The 25,311-nt window shown below is 46.1% G+C and overlaps 1 protein-coding gene across 6 annotated transcripts in view; it reads right to left on the bottom strand.

The window, feature by feature from the left end:
* Positions 1-242: 242 nt before the first annotated feature.
* Positions 243-25,311, bottom strand: part of ZNF274 (zinc finger protein 274) — a 32,760-nt gene continuing 7,691 nt past the window's right edge. For 5 of the 6 annotated variants that reach the window (XM_054464943.2, XM_054464942.2, XM_054464944.2 and 2 more), the window contains 4 exons: positions 6,630-7,112; positions 3,761-3,876; positions 2,118-2,244; positions 243-1,644 (listed from right to left, as the gene is read on the bottom strand). In XM_054464943.2, coding sequence (XP_054320918.1) covers positions 662-1,644; positions 2,118-2,244; positions 3,761-3,876; positions 6,630-7,112 — 1,709 coding nt within the window. In that variant the 3' untranslated portion in view covers positions 243-661. Of the gene's footprint in view, positions 1,645-2,117; positions 2,245-3,760; positions 3,877-6,629; positions 7,113-22,413; positions 22,545-25,311 lie in introns of those variants that run through there. The other variant, XM_063658565.1, reaches the window with a different exon arrangement.

The raw sequence follows: 25,311 nt of genomic DNA, 5'->3' as shown, positions 1-25,311 counted from the left end.
GGGGTTTCCAGCCCTTTGGGTTTAAGTTTTCCTTACCTCCACCTAACCATATCATGACAGCCCCCTAAGGAGCAGAAAGATCCAGTCATCCCAACTCACATAGTATCTTGTGCTCAAGGTGCTGCAGCCTTGCACAGAATCTTCTAGAACTATCTCATAATCCTTCCTTGTGTTTTAATGTTGCTTAAATATTAATCATTACTATAGAGATATTTAAAAGCAGGCAGGAAATACACAGGTTCTACACAGAAATAGATCAATAGTTTATTTATCCACATTATCTTTTAATCCTTAATTCATACACATAAATACTATGGTACTGTGGATGTAATATCAGTGCACATTATTAATTACCTGGCTTTTTAAAGTTATTATATAACATTTTCAGATTTTATTAATCTCACTTTTAATGACTAAATGAGTGAACAAACAATATCAAGTGAATGGGAAATCTTTTTTCCAACTGATGTTAATAACTCCTCACTCATTTTCTTATTCATTCATTATGTGCTGGGCAGTCTCCTCAGTTGTCCTTTGGTTTTGGGAATGTCCTCACTCAATGCTTCCCTTTCACATTCCGTCCTCATTCACAAGCAGGCCTGTGCACGTTATATTGCAGGTTCATGCTGAAAAGGCAAGGTTTCTTCAACTGGCTTGAGAGCTATGAGGTAGGCTGTTTCTTCTTTCGCTTTGTCCTATTGTGGGTTCTCTGGTGCCCGATAAGGTGTGAGCTCTGGGTGAAGGCCTTTCCACATTTGTTGCATGCATATGGGCGCTCCCCGGTGTGAGTCCTCTGATGTCTGATGAGGTGGGAGCTCTGGCGGAAGGCTTTTCCACAGTCTTGACACTTGTAGGGCTTAGCGCCAGTGTGAGTCCTCAGGTGCTGGGAGATGGCTGAGCGATCGTTGAAGGTCCTCCCACACTCCTGACATTCAAATGGTCTCTCTCCAGAATGAACTCTCTGATGCTGTGTGAGGGAAGAGCTCTGAACAAATCCTTTCCCACAGTCTTGACACACATAGGGCCTCTCTCCGGTATGGATTTTCTTATGCACAGAAAAGTATCTTGGGTTCCGGAATATTTTACCACATTCACTGCATCGGCAAACTTGGCTCCCCTTATGAATTCTTATGAACGTAATCTGTTTAGTACTCCGACTGAAGGTTTTCCTACAACCATTGCCTTCCTTGGCCTTTTGCCTTTCACAGCTCTTCTGATGAATTTTTACACGTGAATTATGTTTCATGCTTTTAACTTGTGAGTCACGTTTGCGCAATCGTTTTCTAGGAGGAATTTTCTGGAGCAAAACTTGGTTTGTGTCAAGAGCACCACTGTTTGCCTGGGACTCAGGGTTGTCAATTTTCTGGAGCGAAACTTGGTTTGTGTCAAGAGCACCACTGTTTGCCTGGGACTCACGGTTGTCAAAGTGCTTCTTCTGAGGAAGGTCTTTTTCCTGAGCAGACTCCATCTGCTTCAACACTGTGTCTTGGACTTCCTGGACCCCACCCTGCAACGTATCTTCTAATGTAGATGACAAGGCATAATCCCCTGAGGATTCTTGCACTTTCAGGCTGGGGGCTGGTTCTTCCTCAGGAATGTCAGAATTTGGAGCTAACTCTTTATTTTCCAATGTAGTCTCCCACCCTGAAAAAAATAAACAAAAGATGTGGATACCATAGAAAGATGTGCTGGGATGGGTCTGAGAGCATGAAATGCCTAATTAAGTTCAAAAGTCAGGATTTTTTTTTTTTCCAAATAGAGTCATGCAACCTGGAGAGAGACTGAAAAGCAATGAAGCAGCAGGGAGGGGAGCACTGACCTTGGTGAACAAGGGACAGGAAGGGCAGGGAGTGTCCTCCGAGCTCTTCGAGTTCCCGTTCTCTCATACTCCCTCAGGAGATAGATAGCAAATCACTCCTTCACTGGACCTAAGGCTGCTTCTGGCCACCCAGTGCCCCCACGCCTCTAGGTCTACAGTTCCACTTACAGGCCCTGGATGGAGCAAGGGCCCCTTGAGGGAATGCCCAGTGTGGAGTCCAGAGAAGGTGAACACCCCTGACTTGGGGCTCCTGTGGCCTACCAGCCCTGAGGTGGGTGAAGAGGGGGCACAGCCTTACCCACAGAGACCAGGTGCCCAAAGGTCTCCAGCATCACATCGCGGTACTCGGTCCTCTGTGTCGGGCCCAGCAGCCCCCACTCCTCCCGGCTGAAGTCCACAGCCACATCCTGGAAGGTCACTGGCTCCTGTAACATCACATTGTGTCTATGCTCAGCAAGAGGGTCAGAGGGTTGTCAACGAGGGCAGAAGAAAGGTCAGCTGGGAGGTTCTGACAGAGCTCACGGTGCTAGGGACTCTCCTGCCTTGGGGATTTGCTCAGAGACACCAACCCCGGGCCCACAAGAGTTCTACTGGGTCCAAACCAGGGTCTGGGTCTCAGGCTGGGAGGCAGAGCCCTTGCTTCATAAAGAGCTCCAAGTGCAACAAGCAAACAACTCCATCCTAACCACGGCTCTATCCAGCTTGCCCAGTGCTGAAATCTTCCCACTGCAGAGGATTCTCCATCTATTAATACTCTCTTCCCACTTGGTGGAAATGACAACCAAGCCCCTGCCTTTGTCAACAGGGCTGACCTGGGGGAGGGCAGTCACCCTGGCACAGCCATGACTGATCCTTTCTGGGGAACTGACCAGGACTTTGAGAAGAAGAGGTTCCCCCAACGCTGCTTTGCCAGGATCTGAGGCATTTTGCTTACATGGGGCAGAATCTGCCTAAGAAGAAAGGGGAGTGGCCAGGTGCAGTGGCTCACACCTGTAATCCCAGCACTTTGGGAGGCCAAGGCGGGTGGATCACCTGAGGTCAGGAGTTCGAGACCAGCCTGGCCAACATGGTGAAACCTCGTCTCTATTAAAAATACCAAAAATTAGCTGGGTGTAGTGGTGGCTGTCTGTAATCCCAGCTACTCAGGAGGCTGAGACAGGAGAATCACTTGAACCTGGGAGGCAGACGTTGCAGTGAGCTGAGATCGCACCATTGCACTCCAGCTGGGCAACAAGAATGAAACTCCATCTCAAAAAAAAAAAAAAAAAAAAAAAAAAAGAAGAAGAAGAAGAAAGGGGAGAAAGCAGAGCCATGAAACAGGTTGGCCAGAGACTCTTCCCATCACCTGGGAGCACCTGGATGCAGCCTTGCCTGAAGCCTACCAGAGAATACATGAGAGCCAATAAATTTACTTCTATGCTTGAGCCAGTATAAGCCACTTGCAGTGCAAACAGTTCTGACCAATGACACATACATACCACTACCCCAGGACCTGAGTATACAGCGCATCAGGACCAATCTTTTTCACCCACACCCCAGCTCTGGGTTATTCTGAAGCAAATCCCAGATACCAAAGATAAATACCTAAGTATGCATTTCTGAAGGCTGAGGGCTTTCTTGTTCTGACCTGGATACCGATGTGCCTGCCTGTGGTAGTTCCACCTCTCAAGTCTCTGTAAACACTTAGTCCCTTCCCTTTTGCCTCCTCCTTTCTCAGCTCCTGGGTCACCATGCCTTGTCTCCAATGATGCCACAGCGGCTGGAGGGCAGGGCTGCTCTTCATACTCAGATTGCTTCAGCACAGACCTAAGAGCTCAGAATCTCAGAATGCCCCAGCCTGTGGGAGGTCTTAGGAAAGCCCAGGGCAGAGTGGATACCTCAGGGGTGGGCCTGCCTCACAGGAGATGCTGTGACCAAAACAGGGTGATACTCCCCGCTTACCTCAGGGAGCACTGTCACTGGGCAGATGGCTGCATCCTCCTTCTGCTTCTCCTCCTGCTGGGCAGTGACCTCGAGGCAGCAGGTGGTATCCTCGGCAGGTTGTCCTGCAGGAAGTACTGGGAGGAGACACCAGCCAGAGGAGGTCAGCAGGTGTGGGGACCCTTGGGCAGGGCAAAGGTGGCCTCTCTGCAACCCATGGGGCCGCCGCACCTCTGCATCGTACTGTAGCTCCATGACAGCCTCTGCTCCTGTCCTCCCTTCTCACCAGCTCCGCTCCCCTCACAGCACGTGCCCGAGTGCCCACACCTGGATGGGCCCAGGATGGCTCACCCTCCAAGGGTCGCAGGGCACCAGTGTCCTCACTGCTGAGACTCTGGTCCCACTTCTTCCCTTTCTGGGGGCTGCTGAGGGCCCCAGCCCCTCCTGTGAGGCAGCTGACTGACGCCTCCTCCTTAGAGTCAAAGCCCCTGTTTCCAGCCTCCAAGCCCTGCACCCTGCCTATTCGGGCACCTCTTCCTTCTTCCCTCTCTCCTCCCACCTCATGGAAGGTGAGACTTTCCCTGGACTCATAAAAGGCAGCCATCTTGAGGTGAATGTCACCAAGTCTCCTCCACCTAAGAAAACAACAGCTCCACCTGGCCCAAGGGCCCCTGTAACCACGGCTCCTTCATTGTAACCTTCCTCACATGGCCCCACATGGTCCACAGGCTTCCACAATGCTAACCCACCCCACCATCAAGGTGGGCCACAAGATGACTTAGGCTGGCCCACTGGACCATCCCTTTCTCTTGGCCACAGTGATTAGATCTGGGACGGACACAGCCTATAGCCAGATGATTGGAGCCAACAAGGCTTTAGTTGGAACATTTGGGAAAGAGAAATCCCATGCAGAGAGACAGCCTGCCCATGAGTGAAGCCAGTGGAGGGCAGAAGAGGTAAAAATGAGGGACAGGACAAGTCTGGAGGACACTATTGGAGCTCCTGGGTCCAGCCCTGCCTGATGCTCGAGCACCGTGGAACTTTTCCAATAAATTCTCCTTCTCCCTTGAGCCATTCTGTGCAAGGCTTTGCAGCAGTCACACCCAAGTGTCCCAACTAACACACTGATCACATAATGTGAGATTCTCAGGGTTCTCTGGAAAGCCTCTTCCCATTGTCTTCTGTGGCACTAATTTATTTCATTCACCCCTGAGGTTAAACACGGTGAATTCACTGACTTTCACCTCATTAACCCCACAACTGTCTCCTTGGCACCTAACTAACTAGTTTCCTATTGCTGCTATAGTGAATTGCCACAATGCCAGCAGCTTAGATTAATGCAAATGTATTACCTTATGGTTCTGGAGATGAGAAGTCTGGTTTGTGCCTCACTGGGCTAAAATGAAGGTGTCAGTATGGCTATGTTCCTTTTGGAGGCTCCAAGGGAGAATCCATTCCTTGCCTTTTCCAGCTTCTAGAGACCGCCCCAAATACTTGGCTTATGGCTTCTTCCTCTATCAGCTACTTCTATCATTACATCTCCTCTGACCCTCCAGCCTCCTTCTCCTAAGGGCCCCTGTGGTTATGTTAGATCCACTCAAATAATCCAGTGCATCTCTCCCTCTCAAGATCCTTAATTGTTTCTGCAAAGTCCCCTTTGTCATGTGAGGCAACTTATTCACAGGGTCCAGGAGTCAGGACATGGACACCTTTGGGGCAATTATTCTGCCAAGTACAGCACCCCAGACTTGGTGCATCTGACACAACTCATGCAAGTGCCTGCCCTGCTGCCTCGAATACCCGATCTCCAGGATGCCCTGGCCTCTTAGAATCCCACCATCCCCCTGCAGGATACCTTCCCCTTTCCCGCAATCACAAACATCAACCAGTCAATCATTCGTTCACATCAGAAACATCTTCTGGGCACCCGTGAATGTGGAAAATGGAGGTGAGCAATGCAGAAGCACGCACACTCTGTGAAGCTCAGCCTGATGAAGAAACCAAGTCTTGGAGTCTTACTCCCAAATACACACTCCACACGTGTAGTCTCTCCCCAGTCAGCCATCACCATCACTCCTATCCAAGACACCACCCCATCAGAGGGCATGGCAATAGCTGCGGGTAGCCTGTGTCCAGCCTCACCCCCATCCTCTGTCCACCATCCACCACACATACAGCCTGGTGAATCTCTAAAGGTCAAATCAGTGGTGCCACCAGTTTCTGGAACTCAGGGATCGAGCCCTACAGTTTTAGAAGAACATTTTGCTTTGCTTTAGGACCAAAGTCCCCACTGGCTGTGCCAGCTCCAACCTCTGCTCCCTTCCATCACAAACATACCTGATTTTTCTGAGTTTTGCATTTACTGTGATCCGTTTCATCTTGGCCCTCACAGGCAGTGCTCCCCTCTGCATGGTACATGTTTCCTGCCCCCTTTCTTTACCCTGGCCAAGTTCCACTCCACACCAGGTGTCAGCTGCAGACCTTCATGAGCCTCACCATCACCTCGAGCTACTCGTAGTCCCAGCATTTTTCTATGCATTCTCATTTGTCAAATCCCTGTCTCTCCTGCTACTGCAGGCTCTGTGAGCTCAGTATTCTCGTCTATCTTATCAAGTGCTACAGGGCTTATGGTGCAGCAGGGATGCCAGAGGGATAAAAATGAAGCACTTCATCTGTGTGCTTCCATCAGAAGCCCACGAAGGGCTAAAGAATGCAAGGGTTTCAGTGGCTCTGACTCAGGAACATGTGGGCAACATGGATGTCCTTGGTCTGTATGGAATGGACACAATCCTTCCCATGACCTTCCCAGGAAGTCTGGAGTTCTTATCTCCCTGACAGGGTCCTCCAAGACACCCTCATTAAGCGTCCCTCTGCCCACGCTTCTACTTACCTTCCTCCTCAGACATCCAGGTCACACCCTCTACCAGGGCCACCACCTCTTGGCAGTTCTCTGGGTGCTGTGATTCCACCCATGTCCGGAGCTTCACAGGCAGTGCACCTAGGAACTGCTCCAGCACCAGCAGCTCCAGGATCTGCTCCTTGGAGCGTGCCTTAGGCTGTAGCCACTGGTGACACAGCTCTCGGAGCTGGTCCAGGGCCTCCCGGGGACCTGTCATGTCCTTATAACGGAACTGCCGGAACCTCTGGCGCGCAGCCTCAGGGTCACCTGGATGCTTGCCCTGCTGTTGGACCTGCTCACTGGGGGCATCTGCGCTCAGGCTTCCATCTTCAGCATATAGGGCCTGGATCTGGGCATTCCGGGGACCGGCCACCTCCTGGTTCAGTGTGAGGACCTCAACAACCTCAATGTTCATCAGGGGACTCTCAGCAGGAAGAGAATCCAATTTAGGGTCCAGCTGGAGCTCAGGATACTCTGCAGTGAAAAGCAGAGCAAGACAAATGAGAACAAGCACGTGAAAAGATGCTCCATGTCATTATTCACTAGGGAAATGCACATCAAAACCACAGTGGAATATACTTCAAACCCACTAGGATGGCTGTTACCAAAGACAGATGGTAACAGGAGAGGATGTGGAAAAACTAGAATGCTCATACACTGTTGATGGGAATATAAAATGCTGTACCACTCTGCAAAACAGGTTGGCAAATCCTCAGAAGTTAAACAATAGTTATCCATGACCCAGAAATTCCCCCCAAGTATATAGCTAAGAAAATTGAAAGCATATGTCCCCAAAAACTTCTATAAGAATGTTCACCAAAATGTTATCCATAATAGCCAACAAGTACAAATAACCCATTGTCTATCAACTGAGGGATGTATAAGCAAATTGTGATCTAGTCATATAATGAAATACTGGCAATAAAAAGGAATGAAGTACTACTAATATATGCTACAACACAGGTGAAACTTGAAAACATCATGCTAAGTAAAAGAAGCCAGACACAATCAAGGCCACATATTATATGAAATGTCCAGAATATAAAAATCCACAGACAGACAAGTAGATTAGTAATTGTTAGGAAATGGAGAAACTGAGAGGATTGGTGGGAGACTGCTACTGGGTATGGGGTTTCTTTCTTGGGTGAAGAAAATGTTCTGGAATTAATCAGTAGTGACAGCTGTACAACCTTGTGAATGTATTTAAAAACACTGAACTGTACACTTTACAAGAGTGAACTTTACAATGCGTGAATTATATCTCCATAGAGCTGTTACAAGGAAAAGAACAAAAGGCAATGAGGGTTGAGAAGGGATCTGTGACACTGTACATGTATGCACGGTCACAGGAAAAAGAACCTTCTCCAACCTCCACTGGGGACAAGAACGAGGATATCTGGGAAAGGCAGGGGCTCTGGGTCCTGGCACAGAGTCCACAAGAGCACACTGCTAAACTGAACTCCAGGACTGTCCTGAAATGCTGAGGAGGCAGCACAAAACAAGAGGAAACAAGAAAGCTCTCTAAAACTCCCCTCCAAAATGCTAATTCTAAATAATTTGGCCAGCGGGGTGGCTCACACCTGTGATCCTCGCACTTTGGGAGGCTGAGGCAGGAGATTTGCTTCACGCCAGGAGCTTGAGACCAGCCTGGGCAACATAGTGAGACCCTGTCTCTAAAACAGTTTAAATTAGTCAGGTGTGATGGCATACACCTGTGGTCCTAGCTACTTGGAGGCAGGAGGGCTGCTTGGGCCCAAGAATTTGATTTTACAGTTATCTATGATTGCACCACTGCACTCCAGCCTTGGCTACCAAGCCTGACATTGTCCCTAACAAATAAGGCCTTAAAAACAAATATAAAAGTATAAATAACTATAGATTATGACTTACTTCTGATATTTGTAATGTTTAGTGGCAACGACAAGAGCAAACCTGCAATTTCACCCTTGCTGTTGTGAATATAAATGGTTAGCACAATTCTACCAGGAAGTAGCTCAGCATGAACTAGCAAAGCCACAGCAAGGAACCACAGATACTTTCACTGTATGAATCTACTGGAGCTATTCGGAGATGAAGATAGGTATAGAGGCACCAAGGGAATGAATAAAAACACAACAGCCAAACCAAATATAGTTAACACAGCACTGACCCACAACCTCTGGCAACAAGCACAGGTCAGGACTTAGATGACTGCCAGTATACCCTTTTATTGCTCCCCGCCAAGCCAATAGGGTTCTCCACTCAGAACCCTCCCTTATGAATGCACGTCTTCCCACTCCCTACCTGCCTTTGACTCTCTCTACAGAACACAAGGTACCGTGGCTGGCTCCCTGCTATACCCGGCTCCAAGTCAACCTCTGCGTGTCCTCATCTGGACGGCCTGGTCTTTATTTCCACAACATACCTGGAATATTCCTGCCCCGCGCGGTGTGTGTTAGGACAAAATTGGAAGAACAGGTAGTGTTGTAACACGTTTTAAGAAAATTCTTAAAAACTCCCTTGTAAGCAGTAAAACCTGCACTAGTTTTAGCATGATTATTACAACGCAGAAAAACGGTCGCAGAGCAGAAAATTACTAGTGTGCAACAGCTGCAGCTACGTTAAAAATAAAAAAGCTCGAGCGGAAGCATCTTTCAGAGCCCGGCAGCCGCCTGCACAGGCCCTTCCTCGGCCCTGGTCTCTCAAACACCCGCCAAGTCCGTCACCACGCACTCAGGAATCCGAGGCCACAACCATAGGCTAACCCTTTCGCCCAGAATAGCACCGTCCACACAAGACCCAGTCTCTCTGCCTACGAAATGGGTCGACGCCTACAACGCCTCCAGGCCACGCCTCGAACCCCGCCCCCCTGGACCCGGAAAAGCGCCCAGAACTACGTCACCCGCGGGGACTACAGCTCCCAGTAGCCTCCGAGACACGGGCTTCCGGTGCCGTTCTCCCCAGTGCCAGCTGACAGAGACACGTCCTGGGCCTACATGGGGCAACGGGGCAGCGCGGCAGGAGCTTCCACGCCTGCCCCACCTGCAAGTATTTCTCCGGACCTCGCGGGCTGGGGTAGACTTTCCGCTGAGGCCACAGCAGACGGCTCCCAACCCCTCCCCTCTCCCGCTCCTCGAGTACAAACCCTGGTCTGTTTGGGCTTCCCGTTTGCGCGCTGCACAGGTGGGCTGGGCCCACCGCTGGCACGGGCCCAGGGAGTCAGCTCCGCGTTGGGATCTGCGCAGAGCCAGTGGCCGCGCCGCCCCCTTGCAGCCCAGGCCGTCCTTCCAGCGAGGTGGCGCAGTTGTAGATCAGGACCTGAGCCACGCTTTAAATTTTCGACCATTCCCAGTCTACGGTTGAAGTGATTTTTTTTCTTGATAAGATTAATCAGACACACTTGTGCACCTAATTCCAACCTCTTCCCCCAAATAAACTTTTGAGGTATTTTCATTTTGGGGGCTTGGCCTCTCCAACTCATTTATAACTGCTCTGATCTGTATTTAATTCTCTTTCTGTTTCTTAGGACTTCTGGGGACTTATTTCGCCCCAAGTAACTTTTCTTAATTTGAAAGCATACTTCATTTATTTTCTTTCAATTACAGCGTTTTTTGTTTTTGTTTTTGTTTTGTTTAATCGCCCAGGCTAGAATGCAGTGGAGGGATCTCGGCTCACTGCAACCTCCGCCTCCCGGGTTCAAGCAATTCTCCTGCCTCAGCCTCCCAAGCAGCTGGGATTACAGGCGCCCGCCGCCATGCCCAGCTAATTTTTGTATTTTTAGTAGAGACAGGGTTTCGCCATCTTGGCCAGGCTGGTCTCGAACTCCTGACCTCAGGTGATCCGTCCGTCTCGGCCTCCCAAGTGGTGGGATTACAGGTGTGAGCCACCGTGCCCGGCCCAATTACAGCTCTTAAGGTTTGAATGTTTCCTGAGAAGCAGCTGGGGATAAGATTTACTGGAGGTCCAGCAGCACTGGACTAAGTGCCTAGGACATGGGACATGCACCAACTGAATCTGTACTTCCTGGGTGGGGGGGCTAAGTGGCAGACCAGCACTGGGCCACCAGTACTATTTTAGGTAACCATGCATGACGCTTAAAAATCTTAACATGTTACTTCATAAATTTCTAAAATTTCATTTCTGTATTCCTTAATTGAGGGATTTTCGTGCCTTAGCCCCTAGGAAAACAACTGTTGGATTCTTTTACTCCACCCCACCCCTTTCTAATGTACTTACTTCTGCTTTAATCTTTATTATTAACCCATGAGGCCCCACACTCTTTTCTGTACACAGTTATCATAAAGCACTTTTGCGTGCTATGGAACCAAGGACACCACAGTGAACGGACAGACCACAAACCCAGAAACTGGTGAGGAAGTAATGGACTCATTCTGTGCACCTCAGTTCTCCAAATCTCAACCTATAGACTATCCCAAGACCTTTAGGGCAATCCTTACCACTGTCTATTCCAGGATATTAGCTGCTCCACTTCATGGAGGAGAAAATGGAAGCTCTTAAGTTCACCAGCAGGCAGAGGTAGAACTGGATTCTCATTCCACAGACATGACTGACCCAACCCACTCATGTGGAGCTGCATAATCCCTATCAGCTGGAGCTCCAAATGGCTTTCAGCCCAGCAACTGAATGAGCCCATAGCAATGTAGTCACCTCACCTACAACTGTCTATCTAATGGGTTGTGAAACAAATTAACTGAGGCTCAGAGCAAGGGGTTTAATCAAGAGAGATTAACTTCTTGAGCCTGAGTTTCTTCACCCAAAGTGATTAGATACCAAAGTCCAGGCACAGCATGTGGTTAAGGGCTGATGGGAGCTGCTGCTTTCTCCCTCTTGACACTATTTTCTTCTCTCAGGATATTTCTACCTCTCTGCTGCTTCCCTTCCAGGGTGACAAACAGGACTTAGGCAGCTGTCTTCCTCACAGTGCTGTTTCCTAGTGAATGCTGATTAGCCAGGTATACCAGTCCAAAATATAACGAAAAGCGATGATCTTTTTAGCAGCTTGTGGGGGAAAAGTCAGAAGAGTACTTACCCTCAGCTCCCCTAATCCCTGGGCACAGTACCCCATCACTTTTCCTCCTTGTCCGGAAAGCTCTCAGCTTTCCTGTTCTCTCTCATCATTCCCTCAGTGCCCCTAAGATCCCTGTTGGATTACCTTCTGCATCTGTCTCCTCCAGTGTACCACTGAGGCTGCCAACTGGGACTTCTGGATCTCACACCCCAAAGTAGAGGATCTGCCAAAGGCTGCTTATCATCTTTACATCACTCAGTTTTTGAATCAAAGACAGTACCATCATTTCACGAAGGCTGCCCACAGTCCCAGGAAGCAAATGTACAACCATACACAAAAGAAATATGCCTGGCACGGTGGCTCACGCCTGTAATCCCAGCACTTTGGGAGGCCGAGGTGGGCAGATCACAAGGTCAGGAGTTTGAGACCAGCTTGGCCAATATGGTGAAACCCCATCTCTACTAAAAATACAAAAATTAGCCAGGCGTGGTGGCGGGCACCTGTAGTCCCAGCTACCTGGGAGGCTGAGGCAGGAGAATCACTTGAACCCAGGAGGTGGAGGTTACAGTGAGCTGAGATCACACCACTGCACTCCAGCCTGGGCGACAGTGCAAGACTCCATCTCAGAAAGAAAAAAAAAAAAAATTCATGCGGGGATAGGCTAGGAACCCTGCCCAGGGTTGCAGAGTGGATGATATGGTTTGGTTCTGTGTCCCTACCAAATCTCAGGTTGAAAAGTGATGTTGTGTTGGAGGTGGGGCCTGATGAACCTTCAAGAATGGCTTAGCACCATCCTCCTGGTGATAAGTTAATTCACACGAGATCTGGTTGTTTAAAAAAGTGTGGCCGGGCAGAGCGGCTCATGCCTGTCATCCCAGCACCTTGGGAGGCTGAGGTAGGTGGATCGCTTGAGCCCAGGAGTTCTAGACTGGCCTGGGCAACATGGCAAAACCCCATCTCTACAAGAAAAAAAAAACAAAAAACAAAAACAAAAAAAATTAGCCAGGCGTAGCGGCATGCGCCTGTAGTCCTGGCTACTCAGGAGGCTGAGGTGGGAGAATCGCTTCAGCTCGGGAAGTCGAGGCTGCAGTGAGTCATGATCGCACCACTGTACTACCGCCTAGGTGAGAGAGAGACCCTGTCTCAAAAAAAAAAAAAAGTGTGTGGCACCTTCTTCCTCTCTCTGGCTCCTGCTTTTGCCATGATGTGCCTGCTCCCTGCCTTCCACCATGAGTAAAAAGCTCCCTGAGGCCTCCCCAGAAGCCAACCAGACGCCAGTACCGCCCTTGTACAGCCTGCAGAACTGTGAGCCAATTAAACCTCTTATCTTCATAAATAACCCAGTCTCAGGTATTTGTAGCAATTTAAGAATGGCCTAACATAGTGGGCAACAAAAGAGTTGGGTTTCAAACCCTGTTATTTCATGTCCTTGACACTAAAGGGGTCTCCCACAGCCACCATCTTACTTTTCCTAGAATATGGCCTTTCATCCAGAGATCCACATGTGCACCACCCTCCTGCCTGGTATAGTCTTCCCCAACATCTTCACCTAGTTCGCCTTTCCCATTCAGCTCTGAGCTCAAATGTCACCTCCTCAGAACCATCTTCCTACTTAGTTCTGAACTACTGCTGCCCACCCATACCTTGCTTGTCCCCCACCAACATATACCATTGTTTCCTTCTCTTTCCAACACTGATTACCATCCCAAATATCTGATTCATTAATTTATCATGTCTGTCACCCTATCTAGAGCAGTGCTGTCCAATGGAACTTTCTATAAATGAGATGTTCTAGATCTGTACTGTCCAACATAGTAGCATTAGCTGCAGGGCCAATGAGCAGTTGAAAGGTGCCCAGTGCAATTAAGGTACTGAATGGGCAAGTTCATTTTTGTTGATTCAATCAGCTATGGAATGGATGTAGGCCCAATGAAAGCAGGTGTAAGACCTGCCCCACTCATCGCTGTGATCCAGCCCTGGAACAGTATCTGGTATCCTGGCAAGTGCTCAAGTAATATTTGTTGATTCAACACAGCTTTTTTGTAACATGAAAGCACACATAGTTTGCACCCCACTTGCTTCTTTTCAGCCAAGCCCATGTCAGGGACTTGTATTTCTGGTCCCATGGTAAAATGGCCCCAGCAGCATTTCTCCAGAGGTTGATGGCTAGAATGACTTCAGGACTCAGGAAAAGGACATCAGTACTTCTAGCCTTTTTAAGCCCTCAAAATAAGTTAATACTTCTATTTATCAAGTCTTCCACATTCCAGCACTTACAAACTTTCTTCAAATGGGTCCTTCTCATTCTTTAATAATTTATTCTTTGGTATAACTTTTTAAAGGTATTAATATATTTTGTATATCCATGTCAAATTTGATATTCCTGGTGTAAACCAAAGCTTTTTCTTTCTTTTTGAGACGGAATCTCGCTCTATAGCCCAGGCTGGAGTGCAGTAGTGTGATCTCTGCTCATGGCTACATCCCACTCCCGGGTTCAAGCAATTCTCATGGCTCAGCCTCCCGAATTACAGGTGCATGCCACCACGCCAGGCTAATTTTTTGTATTTTTAGTAGAGACAGAGTTGCTAGTCTTGAACTCCTGGCCTCAAGTGATCCATTCACCTTGGCCTCCCAAAGTATCAGGATTGAGCCACCCCAGTACAGGTGTGAGCCACCATACCTGGCCAAGCCAAGCTATTACTATGAATTTATTTTATAATGTCATTTTGCTGAATCTTTTTTTTTAGACAGAGTCTTGCTCTGTCGCCCTGGCTGAAGTGTAATGGCACAATCTCGGCTCACTGCAACCTCCGCCTCCCAGGTTCAAGCAATTCTCCTGCCTCAACCTCCCAAGTAGCTGGGATTACAGGCGCCCACCACCACACCTGGCTATTTTTTTGTAGTTTTAGTAGAGACAGGGTTTCGACATGTTTGCCAGGCTGGTCTCAAACTCCTGACCTCAGGTGATCCACCTGCCTTGGCCTCCCAAAGTGCTGGGATTACAGGCCTGAGCCACCGTGCCCAGCCAAATAGTATTTTAATAGTATTTCAGAAGTGTGTACCCCAGCACGCAAGGCTAATTTTTAAATTTTTTGTAGAGACCAGGAATTGCTATGCTGCCCAGGGTGGTCTCCAATTCCTGGCTCCAGCAATTCTCCCACTTCAGCCTCCCAAGGTGCTAAATTATAAGTGTGAGCCACTGCACCCATCCCTGTCTTTAATGGGAAGTTAAAAAATCTCCACTGCTCAGGGCAGTACTCAGATGCAAGTGGTCAATTTGTTCTAAAAAAAAAAAAAAAAAAAAAGTCAAAGTTAATTTTACTATTTCTCATAGGACTAATTTTGGCAACTCTACACTTTTCCAAAAATCTTTCCATGTTTTGTTTGTTCATTCCTACACTCAACAAATAATTACTGAGCACCTATACTGTGTCAGGAACTGGACCAGGAAGCAGTGACACAACAGGAAGGAGCTATCATTTCCATATGATCACAGTTATGGGCAGCACCTCCAAAAATTAATATAAAATTCCAAAGAAGTCTCCATGTCTTTCAACTGATGATCAACTGACACACAACCATGTTTGTGTGTTTGTACTTGACTATGTATTTTGTTATTTTTAAATTTTTATCCTCATCTTCTCTGTACTGTTCCAACTTTAGTATATGTGAAGCCAAAGCAAGCACACTTGAATTTTAAGAAATAGTTTATGTATATTTATATATTAAAATGTCATATACTTTAAGTACACACATGTGGTTTCAAATCAATACATAAAGAGGTTGCTTATTCTTTGTAACAGCTGTGCAAAGTACTATAACTAAAAACTACATGTAAAATATCTGTACAGGTTCTTTTCCCCTGTATAGGTTTACTGGTTGGTTATTTATTCTCTACTTACTCAAAGTCATTTTGGCATTTTGTCTACCCAGAAAATGAGCTCTTGGAATATTTTTTTCTTCTCTATTTCTGACTCATTTCTTCTTCTTCTTCTTCTTTTTTCTTAAAGCCATTGTTCCTCTTTCTATAGGACTGTTGATGGTATTTTTCTTTCCCCCCAAAAATGTCTGCTTCAAACACTTCGTTCGTTTTCCTTCTTAATTACTAGTTAAGACATTTCAGACTTTGAAGTTATCCCTGAGTACAAGCCCTAGAACACAGGGAGAGTGATCCCCAGATAAGAGGATCACGATTTACACAGGTCTTAGAAATCAGATATGTGGGAGGTGGCAGAGAATGTAAAGTGTTCTTCAACAAAAGATCACAAAGCATGAGATGACTCTGCTTCACTGAATTCCAGCCAAAACATGTTTGACAGCCACCCAACATTACAGACTCAACCTAGTTGCCAAGAATGTGGGCCCCGCAGAGTTCTTTGTAGCACTCTCTCAAGAGTTTCCTTTACCCTCTCTTACCTACCCTTTCGTTTCAAAGCCTGGCCTTGTATTCAGTCTTCTCTTTGAAGACATATTCTTGTCTCCTGCAACTTCTTCAGACATCTATTCACTCAACAGTATGTACTGAGTTCCTAATAATTCAGTCATTGTGTTAGCAAATGGGGACATACAGAAGTAAAAGAACACCTGCTCTCATCCGTATTTTAAATATTTGTTCTAGATGTTCAGGTCAGATAATAAGCAAATTAGAAGAGACAAGACTAACTACATTTATATACTTATCAGTGTTTTATGTAGGGTTTGCTTTCTCTACGACATGATATAAAAATAGGATGAGACATTTTATTTTTATTATTCAATGGGGTTCTTTCCAGTGTACATTTTTTTCATTCTGTCACATAAGGTGAGAGTTAAGGCTGGTCATTTGTCTGCACAGATTACATTCACAGGATGTTTGCCCATATGAGTCCTCTGATGCTGAAAACAATGAGGACTCCTACTGAAGGGGTTCCCAAAATGCTGTGTTCAGAGAGGGATCCTTGCTAGTGAGTTCTGGGACACCCGAAGCCTTCCCAGTCCTATGTTCTTAGGTAATCTCTAGTACAACTTCTGTGATGCTGAATAAGGGAGCTATGCATGAAACCTTTCCCACAGCAATTATATTCTCATGGTTTCAGAAGCTCTTAGATGTAATATTCAATGTAAGAACTTTTCCAGTATGAATTCTCTCAAGATAAGACTGAGTTAGGCCAGAAGTCTTTCCTCACGTGATCATATTTCTGAGGTTTCTTCCCTGTGTGAGTTCTCAGATGGTGAAAAGTTCATGAAAAGGACTTACTTCATTTGGGGTGTTTGCTGGTTAATGTCCCATGAAAGATGGCAAAGACACTAAAGAGGGCAAAAACATTAAAGAGGGCAAAGACAGGCTGAAAGTGAATTTTTTCAAACTAAACACATTTACTCCATCTTATTCTTGGATAAAAGAATCGTATGCTGTTGATCACTCTATAGCCTATGTGACCCTCTCAAGCTATACAAAGGATGGAATCTCAAGAAGAATTTGGCTTTCTTCCTCCCAATAAAACACTCGCCTCATCAGACTTATTTTTCAGACTCATGTTTGGTCTATGTTTCAAAAAAGCTGCTAAGTTCTTATTTGTAGGACTCATTTCCTACTTAACTTTGTTTTCTTTTCTGCAGTGGCAGGATCCCAGCTCACTGCAACCTCCACCTTCCAGGCTCAAGCCAACCTCCCATCTCAGCCTCCCAAGTAGCTGGAACTATAGACACACGCCACCATGCCTGGCTAATTTTTGTATTTTATGTAGCAATAGGGTTTCGTCATGTTGCCCAGGTTGGTCTCAAACCCCTGAGCTCAAATGATCTGCCCACCTTGGCCTCTCAAAGTGCTGGGATTACAGGCATGAGCCGCCATGCCTGGCCTCTACTTAACTTCTTGACAAGTAAAAAATATAAAATGCCCTGCAGGGTTTCCTAAATCATGACCTTCATAATAGTCTCTTCCCTGCATTCCTTTCCTAATGACTAAATCTGTAATAGTTTACATCTCAAGTATTCCACCCAAGAGCCACATATATGGCAATGGTTCTTGAAGGGACATTAGTGAGAGCTGAAGATTCGAGTGCCACCTATTTTCCCTACATTGCTTACTGTCACAGCATCATTCCTCATTCAGTGATTTCCTGAGGATGAATGCCATTTGTCCTAGCATTTGTTTCCCTTCTACTTAAACCAGGGGTCCCCAACTGCCAGGCCATGAACTGGTACCAGGCTGCACAGCAGGAGGTGAGCGGCAGGCAAATGAGCATTACCACCTGAGCTCCGCCTCCTGTCAGATCAGCAGTGGCACTGGACTCTCACAGGAGCATGAACCCTATTGTAAACTGTGCATGTGAGGGATCTAGGCTGCATGCTCCTTATGAGAATCTAATGCCTCATGATCTGGGGTGGAACAGTTTCATCTCAAAACCATCCCTCCCCACCCCAAGGTCCATGGAAAAACTGTCTTCCACAAAACCGGTCCCTAGTGCCAAAAAGGTTGGGGACTGCTGACTTGACTGCCATTCTTGCTATCATGGGAAGCTGGAGAAGCACACAAAGTGAGTTGTCAAAATGGCCCAAGTCTAAACTCAATACCAGTTCTGTGCATTAATGAGAGGCACAGCTATGCCACTGTTGGGAGAAACTGACCACTTTAGAAGACAGTTCTCTCATCTCACACTCACAGTAAAGCATTCCATTCTAAACACCTGACTTCCACATGGATGTTTTTATGTGCTGTGTGGATCTCCTTCTTAGGTCTAAATAGGTGTATTCGACTGGCTTTGCAAACCTTTGAGTGTCTCTATGGTGCCTTCTCATTCATCTGTCATTACAAGAATCAGTTAAGACATGGGACAGTTCAAAAACTTCAATCAATGTGAAAGCTACTGAGTTATCCATACTATTAGTGTGTATATATATACACACACATATATGTATGTATATACACACATATGTATGGATGTGTATGTATATATACACACACATACATGTATGTATGTGTGTGTGTGTGTGTGTATATATATATATAATTTTTTTTTTTTTTGAGACGGAGTCTCACTCTGTCACCAGGCTGGAGTGCAGTGGTGCCATCTCGGCTCACTGTAACCTCCGCCTCCTGGGTTCAATCGATTCTCCTCCCTCAGCCTCCCGAGTAGCTGGGACTACAGGCGTACACCACCACGCTCAGTTAATTTTTGTATTTTTATTTATTTATTTATTATTATTATTATTATTTTTTGAGATGGAGTCTCACTCTGTCGCCCAGGCTGTAGTGCAGTGGTGCTATCTCGGCTCACTGCAAGCTCCGCCTCCCGGCTTCATGCCATTCTCCTGCCTCAGCCTCCTGAGTAGCTGGGACTACTCAGCCACCATGCCCAGCTATTTTTTTGTAATTTTTAGTAGAGACGGGGTTTCACCATGTTAGCCAGGATGGTCTCGAACTTCTCAGGTGATCCACCCACCTCAGCCTCCCAAAGTGCTGGCATTATAGACATGAGCCACTGCGCCCGGCCGAAAAAAAAGATTAAAAATTATTTCAACATAAAAAGTAAAAAACAGGCCAGGTGTGGTGGCTCACACCTGTAATCCCAGCATTTTGGGAGGCCCAGGTGGGAGGATCACTTGAGGTCAGGGATTTGAGACCAGCCTGGCCAACATGGTGAAACCCTGTCTCTACTAAAAAGTCCAAAATATCAGCTAGGTGTGGTGGCAGGTGCCTGTAGTCCCAGCTACACAGAAGGCTGAGGCAGGAGAATTGCTTGAACCTGGGAGGTGGAGGTTGCAGTGACGTGAGATGGGGCCACTGCACTTTAGCCTGGGTGACAAAGTGAGAGCTTGCCTCAAAAAAAAAAACAAAGGTAAAAAACAAAACACAAAAAAACACAGAAAACAGAAACCACTTATTTCCTCCCCTCAGCAAAGTCTAGGTCTTTACCAGACATCCCCACATCCTTGGCTAATGCCAAAAACTGAGAAATAATTTTTCTCCCTACACACACACACACACACACACACACTCTTTTGAAACAAAGGCTGGAGTGCAGTGGTGCTATCACAGCTTACTGCAATCTCAACACACACACACACACACACGCACACACACACACACACACACACACTCTTTTGAAACAAAGGCTGGAGTGCAGTGGTGCTATCACAGCTTACTGCAATCTCAACCTCCCAGGCTGAAGTGATCCTCCTGCCTCCACACCCAGCTAATTTTTGTTATTTTTTTGCAGAGACTTGTATTCACCATGTTTCCCAGGCTGATCTCAAACTTCTGGCCTCAAGCAATCCTCCTGCTTTGGCGTCCCAAAGTGTTGGGATTACAGGTGTGAGCCACCACACCTGGCCCTTTTGTCTCATATGTGATATATATACATATATATATACACATACACATATATATATACACATACACATATATATATACATATATATATATATATTTTTTTTGAGATGGTTTCTTGCTGTGTTGCCCAGGCTGAAGTGCAGTGGTACAATCACAGCTCAATGCAGCCTCAAACTCCCAAGCTCAAGCAATCCTCCTGCCTCAGCCTCCCAAGTAGCTGGGACTACAGGGATGCAACATCTGGCTTATTATTTTTATTTTTAGTAGAGATGACGTTTTGCTGTGTTTGTCAGGTGGTCTTCAACTCCTTAGTTCAAGTGATCCTCCCACCTTAGCTTCCCTAAGTGCTGGGGTTCCAGTCATAAGCCATTACACCTGGTCTCTTTATCATATTTTTAAAAGAAGCGACGGACACATACAGGCACAGTCCTGTAGTCCCAGCTACTCAAGAGGCTGAGGTAGGAGAATCACTTGAACCCAGGAGGCAGAGGTTGCAATAAGCCGAGATTGCACCACTGCACTACAGAAGCCTGGGTGACAGAGCAAGACTCTCCAAAAAAAAAAGAAAAAAAAAAGGCCGGGCGTGGTGGCTCACGCCTGTAATCCCAGCACTTTGGGAGGCCAAGGCAGGCGGATCACGAGGTCAGGAGATCGAAACCATCCTGGCTAACACGGTGAAACCCTGTCTCTACTAAAAATACAAAAATTTAGCCGGGCGTGGTGGCGGGCGCCTGTAGTCCCAGCTACTCGGGAGGCTGAGGCAGGAGAATGGCGTGAACCTGGGAGGCGGAGCTTGCAGTGAGCCGAGATTGTGCCACTGCACTCCAACCTGGGCAACAGAGCAAGACTCTGTCTCAAAAAAAAAAAAAAAAGAAAGAAAACAGATATTGACAAAAAGAATGTACAGTTGGACCTGTATATTCTGTGGGTTCCACATCTGGATTCAACAAACTCTGGATTGAAAATATTTGAGGGGAAAAAAAAAAAAAACCGAATGATGCGCCAAACATGGTGGCTAAAGACGGTAATCTCAGCACTTTGGGAAACTGACGCGGGGAGGAATGCTTGAGGCAAGGAGCTTGATACCAGCCTGGGCAATATGGTGACAAAAAAAATATAAAAATTAGCCAGGTGTAATGGCGCACAGATGTAGTCCAAGCTACTCGGGAAGCTGAGGCAGGAGGATCACTTGAGCCCAGGAGTTCAAGGCTGCAGTGAGCCATGATCATGCCACTACACGTCAACCTGGGTGATACATTGAGTAAGACCTCAACTCAAAAAAATATATAAAGGATGGTTGCAAATGTACTGAACATGTGCAAACTTTTTTCCTCATCACCATTCCCTAAACAGTATAACAACTACTTACACAGCATTTACATCATATTTGGTATTATAAGTAATCTAGAGATGACTTCAACTATATGGGAGGATGTGAGTAGGTCATATGCAAACACTATACCATTTTATATTGGGGACTTGAGCATCTGTACATTTTGTTATGGGCAGGAGGTCCGACTTTACGTATGAAATATGTTAGACACAGTCACCTATGAGAAATTCTTGGTGGCTTGTTCTTTCATCCCTCTCAATTACTCACCTAGTCCCACTGAGTCCACCTATGAATCATACACACCTGATTCTCCCAAATGTGCTGTTACTCTCAGGCCACTTATTACCACGTTAGCAGGTATTACCAGGTGTAACTGGGGGCCCTGCCTGCCTCCAATCTGTGACATACCACAATTCTTTCTTCACAAGCCACCCAGAGTGAGCTGTGAAAAGCAATGTCACATCCCTTCATTTTACCTGCTCCTAGTCCACTAGGCTCGAAGTGCCCCTCGAAATGCTAAGTTCTTTCCCATCTGACAGTCACCTCAAATGGTGCCTCCATGCCTAGAAGCTGTCTTCACCACCAATCCTATATGTCCACGGACTTATTTTCCTCCAGGAATTGGCTTAAATCTCACCCCTGCAGGGTCCACTGATCAGGTCTTCTAAAGTAACTCCCCACTGCTCCTCCTCTTTATACCAGGCTCTTTTCCTTCTCAGTACATTTATCACTGTATCTGTGTAACATGTTTGTAAAAGGCCATCATTGTTTAGACTACGAAGTCTAAGATGGTAGAGATTATCTAAGTGCTTTGGTTTATCACCTAAGTTGTTAGTAAGTATATTGCATGGGACAGAAAAGGCCCTCCATTAAGTATCTGTGAGGTGGGAGAAGAAGAGGAAGGACAGCATCTAGTTAAGGACTCTTTCTGTGACAGAGCAGAGATGAGTTGGACACCCATCACCTCAGGTCTAGGCTGCAACAGTACCTCCTGATGAGCCTCCCCTCATGTGGCCTCTGACTCTGGGACACCACCCTGAATCTGTCACCTGTGGAGTCAGCTCTCCCAAGATGTGTGGCACCCACAGTGCCCCAGACACCAGCCAGATTTAGATACTACCAGATCATCCAGAAGTGTATGGCCTGGAGGTCTGCCCATTCAGGACATGGGTCCTCAGCTCCAAGAAGGATGAAACGCAGACTTGTCACAGCCTGAGTAATCCAGAGACATAAAGACCAAAAGGAAGATCAGGAGGCTGGGCCGGGGGCAGTGGCTCACACCTGTAATACTAGCACTTTGGGAGGCCGAGGCGGGCAGATCACAAGGTCAAAAGATAAAGACCATCCTGGCCAACATGGTGAAACCCAGTCTCTACTAAAAAATACAAAAAATTAGCTGGGCGTGGTGGTGCGCACCTGTAGTCCCAGCTACTCTGGAGGCTGAGGCAGGAGAATCACTTGAACCTGGGAAGCAGAGGTTGCAGTAAGCCGAGATGGCGCCACTGCACTCCAGCCTGGCGACAGAGTGAGACTCCGTCTCAAAAACCAAGGGGCACAGAAACCACTGCAGGCAGATACAAAGTACTTGCATTACTGGAGACTTTGCAGGTGAAATAGTTTAGTGACCTCTTTTGCTAACAAAGATTTTCAGTGAAGGGAATGGAAGGAAAAACTTTGAATGTGGAAACGAAAAACAAAATATTAATGCTGAGCCAGGAAGCTGAAATACGAAGAAATCAGAAACAGGGCCCCCAGAAAGGTTTGGGGTTGAGGAGAGTCACAGAGAAAGACTCTAGCCCTCTATTCTGTGGCAAACAGGTCATCACCAAGGATGGGGGTTAGGTGCAGATGTCACAGCTCAATACTGCCAGAAGTGGGTAGTTCTGATGCCACTTGCATCACAGCACAGAAAACAAAGAGAAGGGAAAGCATCCAGTGTGCTCCGCATTCAGCACACTGATAGAAAAGCTGACCAAGCAAACACACAAAGAAAACCACCTCCCAACATAATTTATGAATACTGACACAAAAACCCTTTAAAAATTCAAAACTCCAGCAGCACGTTACAAAACTTCTATATCTATTATACTCCTATGTTAACTGCTCAAAGGAGAAGAATTGTGTGACCACTTTAGTATGCTCTAGAAGGGAAATAGGAGATACTACCGATTTTTATTCATTAGAAAAGACAACACGACTATTTGTTAATTCAGATAAAACCGATTTGAATCAAAGCAGAATCTAGCATCAAGCTCATCAAAACTAGAAACTTTTCCATTTAAGTCAGAGACTAGATACCAACTCTTTAAACTCTGAGCTTCACACGATTTTGGACATACTACCCATGATGAATACAACTACGTGATGTAACACAACTGTTACAGATGATAAAAAAATTGGCCAGGCATGGTGGCACATGCCTGTAGTCCCAGCTACTCAGGAGGCTGAGGCACGAGAATCACTTGAACCCAGAGGGTGGAGGTTGCAGTGAGCTGAGATTGCACTGCCCTCCAGCCTGGGTGGCAGAGGGAGACTCCGTCTCAAAAAAAAAAAAAAAAAAAAAAAAAAGACAGAGATAAAATTTTTTTTTTTTTTTTTTTTTTGAGACGGAGTCTCGCTCTGTCGCCCAGGCTGGAGTGCAGTGGCGCAATCTGGGTTCACTGCAACCTCTGCCTCCCAGGTTCAAGTGATTCTCAAGTGATTCTCCTGCCTCAGCCTCCCAAGCAGCCGGGACTACAGGTGGGAGCCACCACACCCAGCTAATTTTCACCATGTTGGCCAGAATGGTCTCGATTTCTTGACCTCATGATCTGCCCACCTCAGCCTCCCAAAGTGCTGGGATTACAGGTTTGAGCCACCATGCCCACCCAGCCAAAAAAGATCAAAGAATTTAAGAGCATGACAAGTTCATATGGACAGCTATGCAAGACCATGAGGCAGGATTAACCTGATCAGGTAATAGTAATAATGAAAACCTAATTAAATGTAATACACATCCCAACAGGATTTTCTCAATGAACACTGACAAGCTGAGAATAAGTGTTCATTTGGAGAAATAGATGGCTAAAGCCAGCTAAGACTTTTTCTTTTTTTTAAATAACAAGGGGAACTACTATATATCAAAGTACAGTAACATGGCATTTACTCAAGAGACAGAAAAGATCAAGGGAGAGTCCATAGAGGCCTGTATATAAAGACAGCTATTTAGTCCATGACAAATATGGTATTTCCAATAAGCAGAGGATGAACCCCACCCATATATGAAAGGAAATTCCAGATAAACCGAACTAAAAAGAAAAAAATTTAAGTGCTGTGATCCCAGCACTTTGGGAGTCTGAGTCAGGAGGATTGCTTAAGCACAGCAGTTCGAGGTATATCACAAATACCACAACACACTAAAGTGTTTGGATAATCTACCTATATATGATACAGAATCTAAAACAGAAACAAAGACATATTTGAAAAGAAAAAGAAATTATAAAACTTCTGTATAGAGACTACATAAAGGTAGACACTACATGGTCTGGGATATGATATTTCAATATTAACATCCAGAACATAGAGAATTCCCACAAATAAACAAGAAAAAAATGGGAAAATACATGAACTCACAAAAGAAAAACTACAAATAGGCCATAGATTTATAAAATATCTCCAACTTGGTCCATTGTGCAGAAAATGTGAACTAAATTGAACATATTGTATTTATCCCATCAGATCTGCAAACCTTAAAAAGACCATTACAAATTGCTGTTGATAAAGAAGAAAAAGAGTTGTCATTTACTTCAGCCAACTCTATGTATGCTGAAGGATTTTTAACTTTTTTTTTTTTTAGACAGGGTCTCACTGTCAACCAGGTTAGAGTGCAGTGGCATCATAGCTTACTATAATCTCAAACTCCTAGCCTCAAGTAATCCTCCTGCCTTGGACTCCCAAATTGCTGGGATTACAGGCATGAGCCCCTGTGCCTGGCCTATTTTTAAAGATTTTTATATATATATACACATATATATTTTTT

This window comes from Pongo pygmaeus, chromosome 20 (assembly GCF_028885625.2).
Source record: "Pongo pygmaeus isolate AG05252 chromosome 20, NHGRI_mPonPyg2-v2.0_pri, whole genome shotgun sequence".
In the NCBI taxonomy this organism is placed as follows: Eukaryota; Metazoa; Chordata; class Mammalia; order Primates; family Hominidae; genus Pongo; species Pongo pygmaeus.
This window is presented reverse-complemented; position numbering and strand designations above follow the sequence as displayed.